Raw genomic sequence first — 23,464 nt, 5'->3', positions numbered from 1 at the left:
TCAAGTTTTATAACTTTTCACCTACAGCCCTTAAACCTCTGCCTAGGGGCATCCTTACATTCTCCCCCATCCCATCATCCAGGCAGCCACAGGTGCTACCCCTTTCACCTACTTGGGATGGAAGAGGTAGCACCCGCACAGAAATGGAGATGATTGAGAATGTTTTGATTAAAGATGCCAGTCACATGCACATCACTGGGTTTAACGCAGCCCTAATATGGACACAGGGTCAATATCAGCAGAGGGTGGCTAGCCTGGAAACAGCCAATTGCTTGTGATTCAACAGGTGTAAAACAAGTGACTGAAGTACAATTGACTGAGTGTGCCTGTAAACGCCTCTTCTTATGGAAAGCACGATGGATGTTTAATAACCAGCACTGTAAAACCCCATCTAAAATAAAATCATACTTAAACTATTGCAAGAATGGTTTCTGGGATCAACAAAAATAATCTCTCTGTTAAACTTTCCTTTTTGGAGGACAGTACCAATGTGACATAGGCCAGGTGTGATCAATAAACACCATAAACCCAGGAATTTGTGTAATGTTTTGCTTGTTTTATAGAGGGAGACCTTCAGTGCCTATTACATTATCATAATCCTCCATTCACGCTGGAGTTTAAGTGCACCAGCTCTCACAATGCCCCCTGAAAGAGATTAGAGGGAAACTAACATACCAAGGCCAAAAGTGGGATAAAGATCTAAAAGTCTGATAGATTTCAGACAATTAGACATTTAAAATGAATGGAGACTGGATAGGAAATTGTTAAGAGTTTAGGAAAGATTGATTGTTCTTTTTCTTGAATTGGAAACAAGCTGCATTTGGCCATTTAATATGTGTAAAACTGCACTAAACCCAGTCTTCATGTACTGATCACTTATGAGTTTATCAATTATGGCAAAATCTTGGTAAATAGTTATTCCACAGAGACAACATAATCTGCACCATTTTATCCTTGATAAGTTATTTCCACTCCACATTCTTCCTCAAATGAAACAGATTACCTTTCTTTAAAGTTCAGTAATTTATGATCAATGACAGCATATACACAATCTGAATATAAGATTGACTCTCTGAAAACCAACCCCTTCACTTCAGAGTTATTTGAGATGGAAGAGCCTTCCAATGGGCCAGCTGCTCTAATCTCTCTACAGCTGTACTCTTGTACATAAGTGTTATACTGCATAAGTGCCTTTCACATATGATATTTTACAAGCACCATCAACTGTTATCAGCTGTTTTGGTTCCAGCGGAATTTTCTTCTTCCAGTAACAGTTTAAACATCATTTCAGTTTGTGTATGCAAATTCTTCTCCGCTCAATGATGTTTCTCTATTCAATTGCAGTATGAAGAAGTTTGAACAATTTAGTAATCTGACTCCTTCTTAAGTCTTCTGCTCCAGGATCTCAAAGCACTTTCTAAACTTTCATGCATTAAGTCACATAGCAGCCCTCAAGAAGCAAGGGAGGTATTATCCGCATCTTATAGTTCAGAAAATGAAGCAGCCATTTGAGTAATTTACTTCACATGGCAAATAATTGGAAGGGAAAAGAACCCACTCATCACAATTCCAGTTCTGTGCTTTAATTGCAATAGTAGTGCAAACTGGGAGACATTCTACCCTTTTGTTATATGCTACTAGGGCTTTTTTGTTTGTTTTTTAATTTTTAAACTTGTTTTAGAACGGGTTTCAGTTGTCAGTATTTTGTCTTTTTTTTTTTTTTAAGCACACCTAAGCATGACTCAGATGTAGGAGCTGATTTCTTATGGCCACAGCTATGGCACTGGATAGATAATGTTCAAAAACAAGATCTGGTTGTCTGATCCACAAATGTACACCTATTTTTAATTTTTTTTTTTTTTTTTTTTTAATATGTCTGACCTGAATGAACAGGGTTCCTGGCTCTGATGGAACTGAGAAGACAAATCCAAAAATGACTAAAGATATCTGTAATTACATTTTAAAAACTCAAATACAAAGTTTCTGCTAACAACACAATAAGAGTCCATATTTTTGATTTAAAAAGGCAGGTTAGAGAGACAGAAAAAGATTCTCTTCTCACTGTCTCCATCTGACAAGTAACAGCTTGATTCCAAGCAGGGGTAATTTTAATATAAGTTCCTAAATATGTAATTAGGGACAAGGAGTTGACTCATGAAAACATGTAGGGACACAGGCTCAGACATATAAAGATAAATTAAAAGTCGCTGGTTTCTACATATGAAACTGATTGGTAAACAGAGAAAGTTGTCATGTTCCTTTCTCCACTTTGATACTCAGATCTTTAGTCTGAATCTGGACCCTATTCACTTTACATGCAGTGGTTTCACTATACCAAGCAGTGATTACTGTTTAAGTATCAACAGTCAGGAATCAAAATCCATAATTTGGATTGAAAAAACAAGTCACCTTAAACCAGGACCAATGTACCAGAATAATTCTTATTGTGTAATGGCTTTTAGTATTCCTCGAACAACCTTATAACTCATTAACTGCTGGTTTTCTTTAGGAGGAAAACAGGGTCCACGTTCTGTCACATAAGCGTAAGGGAATCGCAGCACCCACAGTCCATCAGGCGGAAGGGTTATTTCCTGTTTCTCAGGGTAAAATACAGGGCAAGGCGGAGGCCCTGGTTGAACCTGAAAAAAACAACAGAGTAGGAAATATGTTAAGTGCTTTAAAAGATAAAATCAGCAAACTATTGGAATAAAACCCTCTCAAATAACTAAATCCACACTGGTCTATTAAGTCTCTACTAAAATGCAGTTTGAAGCCACTTTAGTGCATTTTTAGAAGACTGTGTTTAAATGCTGTTCTTGCCAGAAAGGAAATAAGTTTCAAACCCCAGTGTGATCAAGATGCTGAACTTAAGATAACAGATTTGGCATCAGATCACAAAGGCCCTGTTTCACACTACAAAAAAAAAAAAAAAAAAAAAAAAAAAATCTACATTTAGGGACCCAGTTGCATCTGTGTAGTGCAGACAAGAATACACAGCTTCAACTGTGACTCAAATTGTTCTACCACCTTGGATTTTTCAGGACCGTAACGTGATTCAAGAGCACTTAAAATATTGTTTATCAACTGCACTAGAAGACTGAGCGGTGTCTTAACCAGGTCAAGAACTGATGTGGTATAATTTTTTCCTTAGGCATATTAGATTTTCACAGGGTGGACAAGGGCCTTAGAAATCATATCACTTATAGGCATAAGTATCACTAGTTGATTTAGCTTTTTCCTTGCCATTTCATCCACATTCAACCCTAAAGGGGAATTTTGAAATATCACCATTAGGGCCTGATCTTGCAGCTCATACACAGGCAAAACTCATGGAAGTTAAATGCGGGTCTGAAAGATTAGACTACAAAACTGAATCTTAACCACTGAAGTAAAGTTACTGCGTTTCGTGTATGTAGTTGGTGCCATTTCACTGCTGTGTGTAGCTTTAATCATTACTACTCCTGCTTGAACTTGCAAAACAAAAAACAATTTAGTACGTGGGTCTTTAAAATCTCCTCTAAAACAGGTTCTGTTTGCTTTGTAGGAATATAGCACTGGAAGGGACCTCTTGAGACACTGAGTCCAGTCCCTTACTATCACAGGCAAATCAGTCATACAATTCCATTCTTAAACTTATCAAGCTCCATCTTAAAATTAGATAGGTTGTTTGCCCCCATTACTCCTATTGGAAGGCTGTTCTAGGACCTCACTCCTCTGATCAGAAACCTTCTAAATTTCCAACCTATCTCTCTCAAATAGCTCTTCTCCATCCCTGATGCCCATGCCCAATGCAATTATAGACAGCAATCATATTTCCTCTCAGCCTTCATTTTGCTAGACTAAACATAATTGTCGGGTATACGTTCCTGACTTACTCAAAATTTGACTTACGCAATGCGTTCCAGAACAGGGAGTGTCTGTAATTAAATCCTGATTCAGGTTGGAAGGAACTTCTTGGATTATCTACTCTTACCTCTTCAATGATGAAAGATCCTACATTCCTTTGTGTGTCCCATAATAAGTGTTGTTAATACACTTTTTAGAGTTACATTTTGCAGTTCCTACAGTCACTTACAGGTGGCTAGATTCTATTTTTAATTTCTTACCTGAGGTGTCAGTATTATCTGCAGTGGAGCATCTGGCACTACAACAAAGAGTCTTATAAACTGAGCATAATATGGTTTAAGTCCTCGTCCCTGAGTTGATGAGAGGATGTATAAGGGCATATCAGAATTAAGGGCTTTTATAGCAGATTCTTTTGGCCCACCACCCATCACCTTCATGACTTTCTCAGGCCCTGAACACATGAACCTCCGACCACGGGCATCTTCATATTCAAATCCAACAAAGGCTCGAGCTATGTCATCTCTCCTCCTTCCTCGTCCCATTACAACTGCACTTCGTTTCCCAGGAACAGCTTTATTAGGAGCAGGCCAGGAATTAGTGTCTAGATCTCCCTCATCTTCAGCTCTTGTCCTGATGACAATGTCCCAAGGCATTAAGTAGTTTGTTCCTGGGATGAAGCCCTGTTGGTCTAAGCCTGTGTGGAAGTTATAAGCTTTAGCAGGGCCAAGTTTGACCAGTGACCAGCTAGAGAATTTGGGAAGAAGGCCCTTAGGGCAATTAGAATGGAGCATGCCAGGAAGATACTCAACAGTGGATGCCTGGCGATCTACCAAGCTTGGCCTCTTCTCGCTTTTAGATTCTGATGCTTGCCCGTGAGCCTCTGCATTGTCTCCTCCACCTTGAGGATCAGCTGGGTAGGTGCCCAGGCTATCCGTCGATTGACCCAAACTAAGGGCTAAGCTCAGGCTGGTGCTCTCTCCCTGGGTTTGAGGCTCTTTTTCTTTAAGTTTCTCAGCTTCTCCTTCTGGAGGGGCAGGTGAGGTCTCATCCTTGGCTGGTGCTGGATCAGGTGTACTCGGCTGAAATATCGGGAAGTTGATGTGGTCCAGTTTCCCACAACATTTCTCTTCCAGCAGCTGTGAAAGATGGAACACAGTTAACTTGTCATCTGTAGTCTCAATGTTCACATAGCTCTGAATCACAAAACTAACTGAATGCAGTTTAATATAATAAGCTATAGTATTAACAAGGCAATGCAATCTAGCTTCAAGCAAATATTGAGAGGCTCTCTTTTGGTGAAGTGGGAACCAGTGCACTTCTGAATGAACTACAGACACTATGCACATAACTGTTATGATTAGGCCTGGTCCACACACTGTTTTTGTACTAGTATAACTATTTTGGTTAGGGGTATGATTTTCTACACAAACAGTTAAAGATCATCCTAGTGAGGATGCAGTTATATTGGTATAAAGGTGCCTTACACCTTCCCTTATAAGCTACACCAATATAAGCACCTCGATACTATTATTGCTGAACCCCTGACTGGAAGGTACAGAACAGTACTGCTTTAACTATCCTAGTATAGTCAAAGTGGTACAAATTTGTGACTGTAGAAAAGCCCGTAGTTTACTGCTTTCATGGAAAATGAATAGGTTGTTCACCAAGCTATTCAGATGGCTTGGGTCTGATCCTGCAAGGTACTGAGTACTCAACTGCTGTTAAGGCAATAGGAGTAAAAGCTGCTTGGGTCTTACAGGAGCAGGATAAGAAAAAAGTAATATGTAAATAGCCTAAAACGCCCTTCTTTCTCCCATGCCCCCCTTTCACTTAGGTCTCTCTCTCGCCTTGTGGTCAGAGGACTCATTTTCTTCCATCAAATCCCTCCTTAACATAAACTAATGCAAAGACCATTTTAAAAAAAGGCTGTGCAGTACTCCCATGCCAGCTCTAACTCTTATTGGAACACTAGGTACTAGTTGTGTCTGCACTGTTTTGTCTGTCTCAGACCTAGGCTCCGATTTTGAAGCCTGAAGGCAGCATTATGATCATCTAGCCTCATCTCCTGAATAACGCAAGACACAGAATCTCACCCAGTAATCCCTGCATCAAGCCCATAACGTCTGTTAAAACTATAAAATATTTAGAAAGATATCCAGTCTTGATTTACAGGTGTCAAGTGACGGAGGATCCACCACATCCCCAGGCAAATTATTTCAATGGTTAATTACCCTTGCTATTAAAAATATGCACCTTATTTTTAGTCTGAATTTGGCTAGCTTCCGCTTCCAATCACTTTTTCTCTCCCCCCCCCCAGATGTTCATAGACCACAATCAAGTCACTTCTTAACTTTTTCTTTGGACTCTTCAGGATAAGCTGTGCCTTGTTTGTATAGCACAAGCATAGCTATGGCTTAATAAATAATATTTTCCTTTGAAGCAAAAATGGAAAGCTAATGATTACCTGATAGAATTCATAATTGGCTGCTTTGATATCAAAGGGATCATCCCGGGGTGCTTGTTTCCTCCCACAGTTACAGGCACCAGTGGAGCGAGCCCGGCTGTTGTGATACAACACTGGAGGGTTTCTATCTGGCTCTGGTTTTTCCCCTGAAAAAGTAACAGATTAATTGGTGTTTGCTTCACCCCATCTGGAGAGATACTTGTATAATTTGGCTATCTTCAACCCTCTTCTGCAATGATCCCTCATACTTCCCCCCCAAATTACTTTCCAAAATTGCCAAACCCCTTCCTTGTGTTTGTTATACAACCAGTTACAAAGGCCCTTTGTACACACTGAGCTGCCTTTCTTGCCAATTGCTTATTGTGCAGGATGTGGAGCTGCTATGTAATAATTTATGTTCCACCATTTGATTGTTATTGTGTTGGCTATATGACTGCAAGGGGTTAATTTAAGCAGAGGATAGATAGCCCCCCATTTATCAATATTTAAAAAACAATGCAACTACCATTTACTTTACATTTGACCTCTGACCAAGCTGATTTCAACAATCTGGCTTGGGAGTCCCCATAGGGGGATCCAAGCAGAGGAAACTGGAACAGTGAAGTTTGGATGGATAAGAAGATGGTCCTTGAAGGATAGGAAAAAGTGAGACAAAGACTGCTGGGGAGTAGACTGAACCCCAATCCCTAGAGGCAAAGGGGTCAGGGATTAACTAGGACTACTAAACCTTTAAGTAAGGCAAATATGCATATAGACCTTTTATTGTGTTGAAATCCTTTTTTCTTGTTATGCCTTGTTCCTACTGTTAAGATAAAACAATACATTGTTTTGAAGAGGCTGTTTTGGGTCACTGTGTTAACCACTGGTGCTCAGTCAGGCCTGCAGAGTAATCATGGGTGGTACACAGTGTGCTGTAGCCCAGTGACCAGATCTAAGAGTGTGAAAATTGTGTTGTCCTTTTACCAGGTGAAAGCAAGAGAACACACGTTCTTAACCATGACACTTACCAGTTCTTGCTTGTAAGGACAAATGGTTCTTCTGGCTATTTATATATATTCCTTGCACAGTAAGGCTCTATTTTAAAATAGCATTTGCACCTCCCTAGGAAACCATCTTTCTAAGCTGGATATGAGTCAACAGTGTGCCCTTGTTGCCAAGAAGGCTAACGGCATTTTGGGTTGTATAAGTAGGGGCACTGCCAGCAGATCGAGGGACGTGATCATTCCCTTCTATTTGACATTGGTGAGGCCTCATCTGGAGTACTGTGTCCAGTTTTGGGCCCCATACTACAAGGATGTGGAAAATTTGGAAAGAGTCCAGCGGAGGGCAACAAAAATGATTAGGGGGCTGGAGCACATGATTTATGAGAAGAGGCTGAGGGAACTGGGATTGTTTAACATAAGAAAGGCCGTACCGGGTCAGACCAAAGGTCCATCTAGCCCAGTATCCTGTCTACCGACAGTGGCCAATGCCAGGTGCTCCAGAGGGAGTGAACCTAACAGGCAATGATCAAGTGATCTCTCTCCTGCCATCCATCTCCATCCTCTGACAGATAAGAGACTATATTCTCAGTCTTATTCTCTATCCCCTTTTTAATGATTCCTAAGTTTAGTCTGCAGAAGAGAAGAATGAGGGGGGATTTGATAGCTGCTTTCAATTACCTAAAAGGGGGCTCCAAAGAGGATGGATCTAGATTGTTCTCAGTGCTGGCAGATGACAGAACAAGGAGTAATGGTCTCAAGCTGCAGTGGGGGAGGTTTAGGTTGGATATTAGGAAAAACTTTTTCACTAGGAGGGTGGTGAAGCACTGGAATGGGTTACCTAGGGAGGTGATGGAATCTCCTTCCTTAGAGGTTTTTAAGGTCAGGCTTGACAAAGCCTTGGCTGGGATGATTTAGTTGGGGTTTGGTCCTGCTTTGAGCAGCGAGTGGGACTAGATGACCTCCTGAGGTCCCTTCCAATCCTGATATTCTAGGATTCTAAGGTTATATGTCCAACTAGCGTGGAGAGAACCCAAGTAATTAATGAGTCCAATCCTGCAACCTTTATTCACACCAAGTAGCAATCAGTTTTTTGGGGGGGAGGAGTTCTAAATCAAAGTTACATTTGGGGGGGCAAGTGATGACACAAGGAACTGAGAATAGGGTATGGAGCCTTTAACTTGTGGATTACTAGTTCTAATACACCTTTTACCACGATCTGATTACTGTTTTCTGTCCTCTATGAAATGAGTTTGGTGGTCCCATACCACGTATACACATTACACACCTAGAGGCAAATTACACACCACAACTGGCAGTCTCTGCACAGACAGCAAGGGCTGAACTGACCATGGAAACTCAACTATTTTCAATTCCTGGGAGTGGACACTCCCAATCAGGAGTGGGCACATCAGTAGGGATAATTAAGTGAATGCTGCAACACAGCCTTTGCTATAACCATCCCTTCAATAAACAGAGAAATGGAATCTAAACCCATCACTCCTGCACTTTGCATAAAGATTAACATTAGACACAAGACCTATTTTTAGAGTCTATAATCTACTGTACCTAATAGTATTTCTTTTAAAATAAAGCCAGTTTTAAAATTCAGTGGCCAGTCAAATAGGAAAACATTTTATGGCTTAAAACTTGTAAACGTAAACTGCAAAAGGATCCTAATGCAACTGAGCTTAGTTACCTGATTTTGGGAGTAAGTGAAATTTATGCACACAGTGCTGATCAGTTAAACTTCGCTCCTCGCACAGCTGATGCCCGTTGCTCCAGAACTTGTAACAGTCTTCATGAAGTTGCATGGCATACTTGTGAAAGGCTGGTCCCCGGGCATGCTGGCTGTACACACGCAAGGCTTGTGCCAGCTGATTCTTATGAACTGTCATAGTGTAATTGTGGGGCAGGTTGGACTGGTAGGCACTGTGGGCCATGGGGAGAGCCTTTTGGCAACGGTTTTCAGAAAACTTAGTGTCTATATCTAGGTACCCCTCCAAGACTTTGATGCTTCCCATAATTTTGGAGGTCAGTTCCCCAGTGAGGGAAGCTGGGTCATCATCTTTCCCCTCAATAGCCACTTCATACAATTTCTGAGCTGCAGCAACCCACTTCTGATATGTAGGAAGCTCAAAGTGAGAGGGCTGAGGGTTTCTCCCCACACTATCATCAAAGCCTTTCTTGCTGAGCACCAGCTCTACATGTTGCCATAGGAACTCCTTGAGGGTGCAGTCCACCAACTGCCCAGAGGAGCTGGAGCTGCTACTGCTACTCTCAACATGGAAGGACAACTGCTGCCTGCCATGTCTCATCATCTGATATCTCCTGGGCCCCGCCAAGGTGGGTGCCAGCAAGGAATCGGTCTCTTTCATCGTGCAGTTGCTCCTGAGCTGCTCCAGCAGCATGGCCACCGGGTCCTCTCCATCCTGGGCCCCACCAGCCACAATGTAGACAAAGGCCTGGTTAGCAGGCACAGTGAAAAGGCAGTTGATGCTCTGGTTGGTCAGCACCCGACTCTTACGGAAGATGCGGTAGATCTGGTCCTCCAGGGCATGCTGCAACCTCCTCTTAGGTGAATGCTTCTTGGGTGGGGGCTTCTCCAGCTGGCCGCAGAGGTCTTGCCCCCTGCCTGGTGGGGGGTCCACCTTCAAGGCCCCATTAAGCTGGAAGAGGAAGAGGAGACGGGGCGGGCACGGCCTGCAGTTGAGCTTCCACTCCTTGCCAACCGGGCAGTCCTTGATGGCGGCCTTGAGGGAGGGCAGCACCTTCTGCCTCAGCCCATCCAGCGCCCTGAAGACACGGTCATAGGTGATGTCGAAGGAGCAGGTGGGGTGCACCATCAGCAGGATGTGGCAGACGGAGAAGAGGTAGAGAAGGCTCAGGCAGTGCAGCTTCTCCTGGTGCTTCCAGAACTCATGGGCCTCGGCATGGGGCAGCGGGGCGCCCGGGGGGTGGCCGAGCCCCGGCACCCTGGCGTCCCCGGCGCTGAGGTCCCTGCAGGCCTGCAGCAGCTGGGGGGTGTCGCAGATGGAGGTGAGCACCAGGTACAGCACCTTGCTCTCCTGGCTGTAGTAGGCCTGCAGCAGGTTGTAGTCCTGGGCGGCGGCGGGCTCCCCGTCTCCGGCCGCGGGCTCCCCGCCATCCCTGGGCTCGGCCCCGCCGCGCCCCGCGCTCTCCCGCTGGAAGAGGGGGAAGACCTGCCGGTCGCACACGGTGCTCACCAGCGCCGCCTTCTCGGAGCTCAGCTGCAGGGCCGTCTTGCCGAAGATGCCCACCACACACACCTCCTCCTCCCCGGGGGCGGGGGCACCCGTCCCGCCGCTCCCCTCCGCGCCGCCGCCGCCGCCGCCCCCGCCCCCAGCCAGCAGCAGCTCCCGCAGGCTCACCGGCACAGTCATCGCCGCGGCAGCCCAATGGGCCAGACTTCCTTCGGAGCTACTGGGCATGCGCCACAGCAGAGCATGCGCGGTAACTCCAGAAGCCGCCAGTGTTAATGCGCATGCTCATAACTCTGGGCGATGCTGAGCAGTAGGAACGCAGCTGCCCTCACCTTGCCCTCAGCCACGTGGGTTTAGGTTGGGTGGGTGCGGGGAGGACAGAAGAAGAGGGGGGGAACTAGGGAAGAAGAGGTTCAGGGAGCAGATTGGTTATCCCCAATCAAACAGCAGCACCACGAGGAGAGAGGCTATGCCAGACTTGCACCCAGCAACTCCCCTTCAAATCACCCACAATCCAGAGGAAACAGGTACCTGTAAGAGCCCAACTTCTAAAACCATCCTGCAAACAATTGACTAGTACTGTAGCCCTTCCAATGAGCAGTGGGGGGACCTTTCTAGGTTATGGAACTGAGCAAGGGGTCTGACGGATCTTTCTACTGCAACTTGCAGAAGCCACATCAAGTGGAATTCTAGGGAAATTTCCACTTGTTCCAGCTCATTCCCCCTCGAAACTGCCTACGGGGTGCTGGAACAATTTTTTTAGTGAGGGTACTGAGAGCCATTAAACCAAACTGTAAACCCTGCATATAATGGAAACCACTTCAAGCCAGGGGATCCTGCAGCACCCCTAGTTCTAGCACCTATGTTTGCATATTCAATTACAAGAAAATAAACTCCAGCCTGTCAACATTCATGTTTATTTTTATATATAAAAAGAATGATCAGGGCTATTTCAGTGGTTTAGTTTCAAGTTAATACAAGAGGAAATGTGTAATCACTGGTGGAAAATATGCAGTGTAAACATGTAATAATTATAATAAACAAGACTGGATATTGGCAGTAGGAGTTTAAGGTGGCTTACAGTAACTACATATTTGTTTAGGAACCAAGCACGTTCATTCCATTCCTAAAACACCAATTAGGACCTCTGAGCTTTCCATTTTGAAGCACTTCATAAATATTATTAATTAATTATCGCAACCTTCCCGTGAGGTCAGTATCATAAGCCAAATTTTGCAGATGGGGAAATTGAGACACATTTAGTGACCATGCCCAAGGTCACATAGCAAGTCAGTGGGACAGCCAGGAACTTAGGAGTTCCTCACTTCCAGTCCCCTGGCTCTAAACACTAAACCGTGGTGTCTCAAATTGGGTATGTTAATGTAAACACAAGCCAAAATGGTACATGCTAGAAAACAGTAATAATACTTTCTTATTGAGCCACATAACTATTATTTATAAAAAAAATTGCTAACCTATTTGTTACAGGAAACACTGGAGTCTTAAATTACTTTCCTCTTTTGAATTTTTTTCCTCTAACATTACAAATATTGCCAAAGTCATCTTTAAAAAAATGTAAGACAAACAACATTAAGTTTAAATTACTTCCTTGTATATATGCATCTATATCACAAAAAGACAGCACTTTTGGAAGTTTCAGAAGAAGTCAATGTTCCAAAGGACCAAAGAGACTTCATTCTCTTCTCATCATTTGAAGAGGTACCCCAGTGTGAAGACTGAGACACATTAGGACATTCTGGGGAAGGCTGTACCTTCTTGGATAGAAAACTTCCCTCTCAAGGACCATCAAAATGGCACTTTTTATGTGTGCTAAACTTACTTTTAAAAAAACAAATTGTTTACCCCTTAGTGATACAAAATTGGGGTTAGACAAGTAGCTACCTGACGCTCAATTGACATAAAAATATTGCAGCACAGATCTAGTTTTGTTCATCAAAGCTGCTTGCAGTATGTAACCGAGCTGGAGAGGGAGTCTTTGGGTGAGCCATCTGTTAAAATAAGAACCAAGTTAGAATTTAGATTTCAGAAACAATTACATACTTACTAGTGGGTAATTCTTATTCATCGCATCCTAACTGTAAGCGAACACCTAGTCCAAGAGGATTCCTAACATGTATAACATTTGTAATCCTTGGTTTCTTTCCAGTGTCAGCAGCAGTCTTATTTTTAACTTATTGTTTTTTGGGTAGTTTTGATGTTCAAAAAGCTGCTACCACCATGATAATCATAGTCTTTGAGAACCTCTGCATATTCCCACTTGTGGGGTGTACTCCTGCAACCACTGAGCCTCAGAGACATCTAGAAAGCAGCACCCTAAATAAGCCCCACCTCATGTGAGCCCCAAATGTTTGCAATCAAAGTTATAGAAGTGCCATCCAACCCCTATCACCTCAGCTCCTCCTCCTAAATTTTAAAATCCTCTGAGAAAAGAACTCTAAGGGAGAAGGGAACACAGGGGGAGACTCTGCAAGGGTGTTGTTCCCCACACGTAGGAGGATGCAGAGGCCACATTGATGAAGAATCCCGCCTGCTGTGCATCTATTTTGAGCACTTGATTATGCTTTGAATTAAATTCCAAGATTCAAGTTTGTTTTGTATGCTACAAATAATATTTAGCACTTCTAGCATTCTTTACATTCTCAAAGTACTGAACATACATTAACTAAGTGGTAGGTAGCATGAGGCAGTCGACTGGATATCAGGAGACCAGACTTCTGCTCCCAGCTCTGCTCATGACCTCCTGGTTGATCTTGGTCAAATCACATCACCTTTCTATGGCTGTTTTCTCATCTGTAAAATGGGAATAATGACCCTCCTTTATAAACCACTAAGATCTATGGGGGGAAAGTTTTATTCGAGATAAGTGTCACTATTATGAGTCATAGTAATTATGGGCTCAGCTGTATGAGGCACCAAGAGCTTTCACATCCCACTGCCAAGCTATATGATGACATTTTGGAACAAAATCTTACCCTGGGCTTTTAAAACTCCAACCAAACTTTCTGCAACAAGAAACTGACAAACACAATGTCTTACCTGAAATTTGCGCCTCAGTGCCTGTGTCATTATTGGAGTCAATCCAGTGCCGGTTTCCATGTTTTCTTTGTTAGTTAATGGAGTTCCACCAGGACTCCTGAAGAGATCGTAAAAATGGGAAGGAGCATTATTCTTAAATTTCTGATTAATTAAAAAACAAAAGAAAACAGAAAGGAAGTTACCTCTGAATATTGACTCTCTTAAGATGTTTTCTAAGGTCTATTTGATTTTTGCTGGGAGTGCTGATAAAAAACAACAAAATGTTAAAACCAACATTTTTGAAGAACTATCAACGATGATTATTATTCTGAACATATACCATCTTTTCCCTGTGACATGAAAGAATGTAGAAAGTTCCTTACATTAGGAGGTTTGTAATGGGAGCTGGTAGGAGCTTGGATTTAGGTCTCAGATTAATGCTTTGTAAATCTGAGACTGTAATTAATGACCTGCGCTTCTTCACTGGTGATCCTGCCTAAAATTAAAAAAGAAAAATGTTATCAAAAATACATTTTAAAAGCCCCCACAGAACATACAATCTATTTAATATTTATACCCTGCATGTTTTTAGTGCTCATCAGCTGTTTTGCGTCATTAAGATTTAATGTACCATGGACAAAAATAGCCATTTTATAGAAGACTCCTGTGCACACATTGTACAAGGAAAAATATCCATATATGGTTAAAATTCAGAAAGCTACAGGAATGCTGGATGCTATTACCCTAAACTAAAAAGGAACACACCAGGCATTGACCCTGGCGCTCTCTGTGGCCATGGGGCAAGTCACTTAACCTCTCTGCCTCAAATTCCCCATCTGCAAAGTTAGGATAACAATATTTACTCGCATATCTTACTGCGGATTTGGAGATAGGATTAATCAGTCGATGAGCCCAAATTCAACTTTGGTGTGAGCCCACAGAAGTTTCTGAATGAACTCAATATAAGAGATGCATTTCATCCGATGTTTGCAGAGCGCATTGAAGGTTTATATAGATCTGCCAAGTATGATTATTAGCTGAAATCTAAAATCTGTCGTAATGTATTCACTGAACTACTTTATTAATTGGATTTATCATCATTACCCCCAAAACGTGTTGTCTAGAACTATAAAGGGCAACATAAGCAAAAGAATAGAGTAGCTAAGAATATGAATGAATAAATTATTTAAAACAACTTCACACAAGAGATGGAAATGATCAAAGGGCATAGCATATATTCAGCACTTCAATAGGAAATATTCCTTGAGGCAGGAATAATAGGTGGTGCTTAAGTTTATTTTTAGGAGAATGTTTGCGAGTTGAACTGTCAAATGCAATTTTTCAGCTAACAAGAGTACAGGCACTAGCCTTGGTTAAAACTATGGCCTGAAAAATTCAATGCATGGCTCTAAATGAGAACAAGAGAAGTTGTGCAGAAGCCAAGAAAGATCAGGAATATGATTCTGGTCTCTACAACCCAGATTCTCAAAGGTATTTAGGCACCGAACCCCCACTGATTTCATTGGATCTACAGCTGTACACCAACTGAGGCTGAACAACAATATAGATTTCTTGACTTAGCAAATGTTTGTTTATTTAGCCATTAGTAGGGCCCTACCAAATTCACAGTCCATTTTGGTCAATTTCACAGTCACAGGATTTAAAAAATAATAAATGTCATGACTTCAGCTATTTAAATCTGAAATTTCACAGTGTTGTAATTGTAGGGGTCCTGACCAAAAAAGGAGTGTTGGGGGGTTGTAAAGTTATTGTAGGGGGGGGTTGTGGTACTGCTACCTTTACATCTGTGTTGCTGCTCGCGGTGGCGCTGCCTTCAGAGCTGGGCAGCTGGAGAGCGGTGGCTGCTGGCCGGGAGCCCAGCTCTGAAGGCAGAGCCGCCACCAGTTGCAGCGCAGAAGTAAAAGTGCCATGGTTTGGTATTGCCACCCTTACTTCTGCTCTGTTGCTGGCAGGGCACTGCCTTCAGAGCTGGGCACCTGGCCAACAGCCACCATTCTCTGGTTTCCTAGCTCTAAAGGCAGCGCAGAAGTAAGGGTGGCAATACCACAAGCCCCCTAAAATAATCTTGTGACCCACTACAACTCCCTTTTGGGTCAAGACTTCCAATTTGAACACTGGTCTCCCACGTGAAATCTGTATAGTATAGTGTAAAAGCACACAAAAGACCAGATTTCATGGTCCATGATGTGTTTTTCATGGCTGTGAATTTGATAGGGCCCTAGCCGTTAATGGCAGCCATTTCTGATATGGTCCTGGGAAACCAGGAATTCTATTTGTTAGAACAGAACTTCAAGACACAAATCCTGGGTATAATGCACAGTCCAACCAAATGGAGTACGCACTGAGGGCAATCTTTCCCCACACCCAAGCAAAGGAGTTGCTTCACAGCTACTACTCCAGACTTGAGGGGAGAAAAGGTTGCGTATCTGCTCAGAAGAACCATTAATCCTGCACTCAGATCCCCAGTGTGCACAAAGCCACTATGGAGCCAGGCTACCCAGTATATAGGGGTTCTACAACTGCTGCATGAGGCTCCCGCCAATACACAGTGGAAGACATTGGTTTGATAGCAGGCAGGATTTGCCCCAGAATAGCACTATCCAGTTATACACGTCCTTTGGTTTACCTGGTCTGTTTCTGTGTACTTCTGTGTCTTCTTTAGTTTCACATTCAGGAGATCCTTGAGAGTTATTTGTATGGGCCCATCTTTTACTGATGTAGCCTGAAAACAAGGGGAAGTTGGAACGAAGGGTAAAATCAGCAAATTGTGTGACTCTCATAAGACATGTTTCCCTCACTTCGTACCAAAATCCATCAAAGACCAACTGAAGAAATACAAGTATCAGGAGGTAACCGGGTTAGTTTGTATCCACAAAAATAACAAGGAGTCCGGTGGCACTTTAAAGACTAACAGATTTATTTGGGCATAAGCTTTCGTGGGTAAAAAACCCACTTCTTCAATGCCACCGGACTCCTTGTTGTTTTTGAAGAAATACAATAATTCTGTTACTCCCTACCTGAAGTGCTTTTGTGCTATTGCCCCTTTTGAGTAGCAAAGGTGCAGGTGGTGGTGGTGGTGGAGGAAGAGGAGGTGGTGGAGGAGGAGGAGGAGGAGGAGCAGATGCAGGTTGCAGCATTCCCGCAGAAGACAGGGATACCGGGTCTGCCAAGCTGATTTGTGCACAGGCAGGAACAGCTAGTAATGGTTTATTACATCTTTGGCAAGGAGAGTTTTCTGAAGAACTAACAACAGTCCCACTCATCTGAGGAGAAAAAAAAAGACAAAATAAAGAACATTAAATTAACTGTTTAAAGAATAGGAATGTTTAGGGAATGGAGTTCATAACTTCCATTGATCCAGGATGCCCAGCCCACAATGTGCCTGCTATTGGAGTGATCATCAAGCTGGCTAACTGCTGCCTTCCAGCCTCAGGGTGGCAGTATTTCAGTGATGCTGTATGTGTAGGGAACATGAAGTGATTTGCAATGAAAGGAGCTAAAGCAGTGGTTCTCAACCCAGTGTGCTTTTCTTTTTTTGAAGAGCTCTGACTGTCAGCCCCAGGTGGCTGGGATAAAGGTGACAGCCGGGGCACTGCCACCCGGGGTCTCTTTCCCCCCTGCTCAATATCTTACCGTAAGGCAGCCCAGGCTCAGCCCCCCCCCCCCCCCCCAACCCCAGTCCCTCACCTAGTGGCGATGGGGCTCTGGCTGTCAGCCCCAGGGTGGCTGCAGCAGCGCAGAAGTAAGGGTGGCAATGGGGCGCTAAGTCTGCTGCTATTGTGCCTCAGAGCTGGGCACCTAGCCACTGCTCTCTGTTCCACCTGCAGAGCTGGGTGGTAGTACTTTGGGGGGAGGGTAAATGACTACAAATACAAATAAGGGGGGCCCAATCAAATAAGTTTGAGATCCAAAGAAATGCAAGATATTTTGTATTTACACAGGCCCTATAATTTCCAAACCTGAATTTATACATTTCTCTAGCAATTCTATTCCATATTAGGGGTGGGATTTTCAAAAGCACCGCTGTGACTTGGGGGCACAAGCTTCATTGTCTAAATTCATTTGATCATCAACTTAGAGAGCATTCCCTACTTTTGTTTATATGTAGTGTGTGACCCAATTATATCCTACTAAACATCATCGGGGGAAATATTTAGGCCATAATAATAATAGTTACTCTGTCATCAGGGAATGTCATGGGCTGGAGAATTTTTAAAAAGGCAGAAAAGTTCGACCAGTGATTCAGAACCCACTCCTGCAACTTCTTCCATTTCACCAGTTCCTTGAACCCTAAATTTGGGGAGGGGGCTCTATATAGACATAGTGGTCTCTGCATGGAGCAAGTTGCAAGGCTGCAGCTTTCATTTCAACAGCATCTTTTACTATGGAAAATTACTAACAACCATTATAGCCAAAACACAGTGAAGATCTTAATATATATATATATATATATATATATATAATTTCTAAACATATTTTACCTACCATTGTCGCAAACACCATCTTCAGCCATTGGAAGATGGAGCAAAACATTACTCTATTTTTTTCCAGTTGGTGTACTTTGTGCATTTAACAATGCTTTGCTCTGTGGAGAATCAATTTGGCACACACAGTCCCATTGCCAGATCAGGACATTATTGAACCTGTTTGAGCAGGTCTTTCACACAGGAGTAGGGGAGGGAAAAGACATCTTTGAAGAATAGGAAAGTTTGGTTGTAAAGCCACAAACATTGACAGAGAGATTCAGGGATACACGTAGAACCTGAAAACTACTTTGAATATTTGTCTAATTGACTGGATTTCAAGATAATGGTGTCCCTTCCCTAGCATACACATAGCACAAACACTTTTAGTCTCCATGACTGACCACAGATCTTTAAATGCTTAGGCCAGTGTTATTAAACTTTTTTGTGGACCCCTAAAAAGTTTTGAATGGAGATGTGAACCCCTTTAGAAATCTTAGGAATAGTCTGTGGACCCCCAGATTGAAAACCACCAGCTTAGCAAATATGAGAAAAATCACACTGCTAATGGGACTAACATGTGACTGACCTGGATCACTCCTTGTAGTCTGGAAAATTCAATTTCCAGCTTTTCCAATTGTTGCTTCAGCATGTTCAGTTGCCGCAGGTAGAGCCGTGAAGGAAATATGGTGTCTTTGATGACTTCAAAACTCTAAGCATCACAAAGAAACCAGAGGACTATTTTCAGAGTTAAACACAATGGTGTGAAATTTCAGAAGTACCTAAGGGACTTGGGAGCACAACTCACATTGAAAGTCAGTGAAAACTCTTTTGATTGTATTCAGTGGCATGAAAAAACATGGATAGGCCATTTCAAATCTGCTCTCATTTTTTTCCTTTCCCATCCTTGGGTCAGAGTACACCAGAAAAGCAGACCTGCTACATTCATAAGATCTCGTCTTATAATTTGCTAATTTTGAATATTGCAGGTGGCTGCAAACTGGTAAACCATCAGGAACCGAACGATGGACCACATTTCTTTGGAAAGGTGTTGTCCTGCAGATGCTCAATAAGGTTTCAAATTTTAACTCTGAACTCTAGGAGTATGTTTTTGGTCTGACCCATCAGGGTCATGCACTAACATCTCCTAGGCTATCAAGAGTTACAAGCTGGGTCCTTTGTCATTGCAAATCCTCCAAATACTGCATTAAAGTCTCCAACTTCACATACAATCTCAATGCCACCTTAATTTGGGGCATTTTTACCATACCTATTCCCCCAGCAGATACCCCCCTACTTGAACCTTAATAATTCCTTCCAAAGCTATAGATTCTCCAATAACTACAATTGAACTTTCACCTTAATTTTGGAGTTAGGTACTGTACACATGCACAGAGCACTATGGTAATCTCAGACAGAAATAGAGATTTAGAAAACATACCTGTGCAACACTGTTCTGGCACCACCAATACAAAGATGATGCTGTCATTGCCAAGGGCCTTACTGCATCCTTTACGCTGGGGAGGATTAATGGCCAGACTGAGAAAGTGCTACTTTGGCTGTGGGGGGGATTTGGAGGAAGACCATCCAATAACCTGTGGAAGAAAATTTCAAATTTAACTTTACAAGTAACTAAATAAATCATTTTAGCCATCCAAAAATGTAACAGTGGTCAATCAGTTGGTCATTTAGAAGTGTCAATATAACAGGTGAGTTTGGAGTACACATCAGTGCAAGGGAAGGGGATGGTAGGAAAATTTGTGTTACACTGTAGGGAACATTCCTGCCCTGGCAAAGGAATAAGATCTTCCCAACAGGTTTTTTTAGGCTCCAATTACTGAGATTTTGTGATAACTCTTTTCCAAACCCCATTTCCTGAGGCATTTAAAATTAGATTGGATAGGAAGGACACTGGAAGATGTACAAGAGGGAACAATTCTGCAGCAGCCAGGCCATGAAGTAGATGGGACTCAACAAGTCTCCTCCATCTCCAATTTCTGTGAGTCAGTGTACTCTTTGGAACTAGCAATGGACCTATGAATTGGGTTAATGAGAAAACTAAATGTAATGTGAGCTTACCTTTGAGGGAGAGGATTCAAGCACTGCAGTTTAGTGACATCTCCCTTCTTGTTCATTAGAAGTTTTGCTCGGGCCCGCAGCTTCCGCCGGCGTTGCTTATACTTTGCCATTATTTCTAGGGAGCCAAGTTCAAGAGCAGTTCAATCACTCTACAAGAGTTTATAATGGGCACCGCATTTCAAGACAGATGTGGAGAAATTGGAGAGGGTCCAGAGAAGAGCCACAGGAATGATTAAAGGTCTAGAGAACATGACCTATGAAGGAAGGCTGAAAGAATTGGGTTTGTTTAGTTTGGAAAAGAGAAGACTGAGAGGGGACATGATAGCAGTTTTCAGGTATCTAAAAGGGTGTCATAAGGAGGAGGGAGAAAACTTGTTCATCTTAGCCTCTAAGGATAGAGCAAGAAGCAATGGGCTTAAATTGTAGCAAGGGAGGTTTAGGTTGGACATTAGGAAAAAGTTCCTAACTGTCAGGGTGGTTAAACACTGAAATAAATTGCCTAGGGAGGTTGGGGAATCTCCATCTCTGGAGATATTTAAGAGTAGATTAGATAAATATCTATCAGGGATGGTCTAGACAGTATTTGGTCCTGCCATGAGGGCAGGGGATTGGACTCAATGACCTCTCGAGGTCCCTTCCAGTCCTAGAATCTATGAATAATCCTGCTTTTATTAAAGAGCAGAGCTGCCGCAAGAAGGTGGAAAAGACGAGGGATGCATGTCAATAAATCCTACTTTAAGATATTTGGAATTGTCTTGTTTGAACAGAAGTAATACTTAGAAACATTAATTATTACCTCCTTTAAAGTATTTCTGTGATCACCTGGAGAGAATTTGTACATGTTAAAACAGCTGATAGAATGATGTTGAAACTGGCATTTTAAACTCTCCCATTTTAAACCATCCCATACCATCGAATTTTTGACAAGGAATATTGGGAAGAGAGAACAAATCATAGATTTGGTAGAGGAAATCATCATATAATTCTGCACAAGATATGGAAATATAATATATCCAGGACCTATGTAAAATGCACCGCTTGCTCCACGGGTGCCAAGAGAGTGACCTCTTTGTCCTCCATGGCACAGGACTGTTTTGAAAGACGTGCATATTCCTTGGCTTGTTCAATCTTCCTCTTCTCTACTGAGAATGCCAACAAGAGATCCCTAATTGACCTATCAACTCATTATACATAGCCATTCCCACCTGATGGCTGTTTGTTGAACTGCCAATCACTACTGACAGGCACTTTTATTTGAACTGGTGCCCTTAAGGCAAAGCCCACCTCCATCCAACAAATATGCATGTTAATATTTTTAGTTTAATTGTTTTAAAATAAGAGAATTTAGGCACAGGCTCTCTAATAGGATTACCTGGCTTCTACTAGCCATGGCAAGTGAATGCTTTCAGTTTGAATTTTTGTAAAGATTCTTAGAAAGACAAGGTGGGTGAGGTCATAACTTTTAATGGACCATTTTCTGTATTTGGGACTGACACGTCTACAGTTACACTACACATAAAGGTTATGAGAGAGCGCAGCACAGTTTCTTATGATGTTCTAATTGAGCAACTCTGGAGCTATCAAAATATTGCAGCCTATTAGACATAGGGGCGGTCAGGGGATAAGGAGCAGAGAGGGTTGGATGGGTCAGGGATTCTGAGTGGGGGAGTCAGGGGGCAGGAAATGGGAAGGGGTGGATAGGGGGCAGGGGCTAGGCTCTTTGGGGAGGCAGAGCCTTCCTTACCTGGCCCTCCATACAGTTTTGGAACCCTGATGTGGCCCTCAGGCCAAAAAATTTGCCCACCCCGGTCTAGTGTATGCATGGGAATCTGCAAGGCAATTTGGGACCCTTTGCAGTAAGAGGTCCCACCGTAACATGGTTATTATTACAGCTAGCATGACTCTATTCAGCTTCTAGTTAGAGAAGAATTTTATTGTGGTTAAGATGCCAGACTAGTGCTTACACTGGGTTCAATTTTTCCAGCTGTAAAATAGAAACAAAATGCTTTTCTCCCACCCTTTGTCCATCTTGCCTAGTTAGAGGCAAGCTCCATGCCTTACTCTGTACTGTAGACCCTCAGAGCTATGAACACCTCGGGAATGGACGTTGTTCGTAATGCTGAACAAAACGTTATGGTGGTTCTTTCAAACGTTTAAAGCTTTGGCTTAATGCAGCTTTGAAACTTTAGTATGCAGAAGAAAAATGCTGCTTTCCCCCCCCCCTTTTTTTTAGTAGTTTACATTTAGCACAGTACAGCCCGTATTTGCTGCTGCTGCTTCTTTTTGGGGCGGGAGGGGGGGGGTCTCTGCTGCTGCCTGATTTTAAATTTGTTAGTCTCTAAGGTGCCACAAGTACTCCTGTTCTTTTTGCCTGATTGTGTATTTCTGGTTCCAAATGAGGTGTGTGGTTGACTGGTCAGTTCATAACTCTGTGGTTCCCCTGTGTATGTGTCCAGCACCTAGCACCCCGGGGCCCGGAGACGGTAGATAACTAGGTCTCTAGCCTGCACTGCCTCCCTACAGCAGGATACCCACCAGCCTAGCGGGGCATGCATCGCTCTGGGAGCCTCCCAGCACCCTCAAGCTTTCCCCATAGGCCTCCTCCCCAGAACCCCGGGCTCTGACCCCCTTCACTACCCACCTTGTACTCCAGCCGTGCCCCCCCCCCCTGCACCCTCGGCCGCCCCGCCCCTCTGTGCCCCCCGGGTGGGGGGGAGTGACCAGCCACTCGGCTCGCCCCCACTTCACTTACTTACCTGCTCATCGGTCCGAGCAACCTCCCTGCAATTCAAAATCGCTACACCAGCCACCCTAAGCCAATCGCAGCCCAGCTCTCTTCTGCCTCCCACGGAGCCCGACATCCGCCAGAGCTATCCAAGCTCTGATTGGTTACAGCGAATTCAGGTCCAGCCAGTCGACGCCAAGCGTGTACATGATAAGGAGGCGGGGAGAAGAACCAATCCCAGCATAGCTCTCATCTGCCATCAGCACATCTTGCGCCACACGAAGGAAAGATGCCTCACGATTGGTTGGAAGGGTTTCAGTTTAACCAATCAGTTTGCCAGAGTGTTTGTTTTACAAAAGACCAATCAGATTAAAAAGTGGGAGGGGAGAAGCCAATAACAGAGCAGTGGACAAGATAAACGAAAAAGAGGCATAGTTCCCCCACCCCCTTGCAATAAACCAATCAGAAAACAGGGGTAACCCTTCTACCCAATTAGCTAGTATAGTTCCAATATCAGCCAATCACAATTGGAGTCCACTCTCAGCCAGTCATAATTCGCGGCTCTCCTTTCCTAACCAATCACATGGTGCAGTTTTTCTTCCAACCAACGGCCGCATCCGTGTCAT

The 23,464-nt window shown here is 43.2% G+C and overlaps 2 protein-coding genes across 3 annotated transcripts; both read right to left on the bottom strand.

Moving 5' to 3' along the window:
* Window positions 1–1,709: 1,709 nt before the first annotated feature.
* On the bottom strand, window positions 1,710–10,719 carry SMG8 (SMG8 nonsense mediated mRNA decay factor). The gene is made up of 4 exons (XM_034752759.1): window positions 8,990–10,719; window positions 6,311–6,456; window positions 4,107–4,982; window positions 1,710–2,639 (listed from the first exon to the last, which is right to left on the bottom strand). The coding sequence occupies exons 1-4, from the start codon at window positions 10,692–10,694 to the stop codon at window positions 2,442–2,444; spliced, it is 2,925 nt and encodes a 974-aa protein (XP_034608650.1). The 5' UTR covers window positions 10,695–10,719; the 3' UTR covers window positions 1,710–2,441.
* A 698-nt stretch (window positions 10,720–11,417) lies between these two features.
* On the bottom strand, window positions 11,418–23,166 carry PRR11 (proline rich 11). Of its 2 annotated transcripts, XM_034752948.1 has the most exons (10): window positions 22,870–23,166; window positions 20,114–20,228; window positions 19,476–19,629; window positions 18,624–18,746; window positions 16,589–16,834; window positions 16,198–16,293; window positions 13,934–14,046; window positions 13,754–13,813; window positions 13,572–13,668; window positions 11,418–12,523 (listed from the first exon to the last, which is right to left on the bottom strand). In XM_034752948.1, exons 2-10 carry the CDS (start codon window positions 20,221–20,223, stop codon window positions 12,455–12,457), a joined length of 1,068 nt encoding a protein of 355 aa, XP_034608839.1. In that variant the 5' UTR covers window positions 20,224–20,228; window positions 22,870–23,166; the 3' UTR covers window positions 11,418–12,454. The 2 variants fall into 2 exon arrangements, with proteins under 2 accessions (XP_034608839.1, XP_034608840.1); XM_034752949.1 differs by lacking the exon at window positions 22,870–23,166 and having other exon boundaries at window positions 20,114–20,349.
* Window positions 23,167–23,464: the final 298 nt, after the last annotated feature.

Source organism: Trachemys scripta, chromosome 18 (genome assembly GCF_013100865.1).
Source record: "Trachemys scripta elegans isolate TJP31775 chromosome 18, CAS_Tse_1.0, whole genome shotgun sequence".
Classification (NCBI taxonomy): Eukaryota; Metazoa; Chordata; order Testudines; family Emydidae; genus Trachemys; species Trachemys scripta.
The sequence above is the reverse complement of the archived record's forward strand: the minus strand, read 5'-3'. Positions and strand labels throughout refer to the sequence as shown.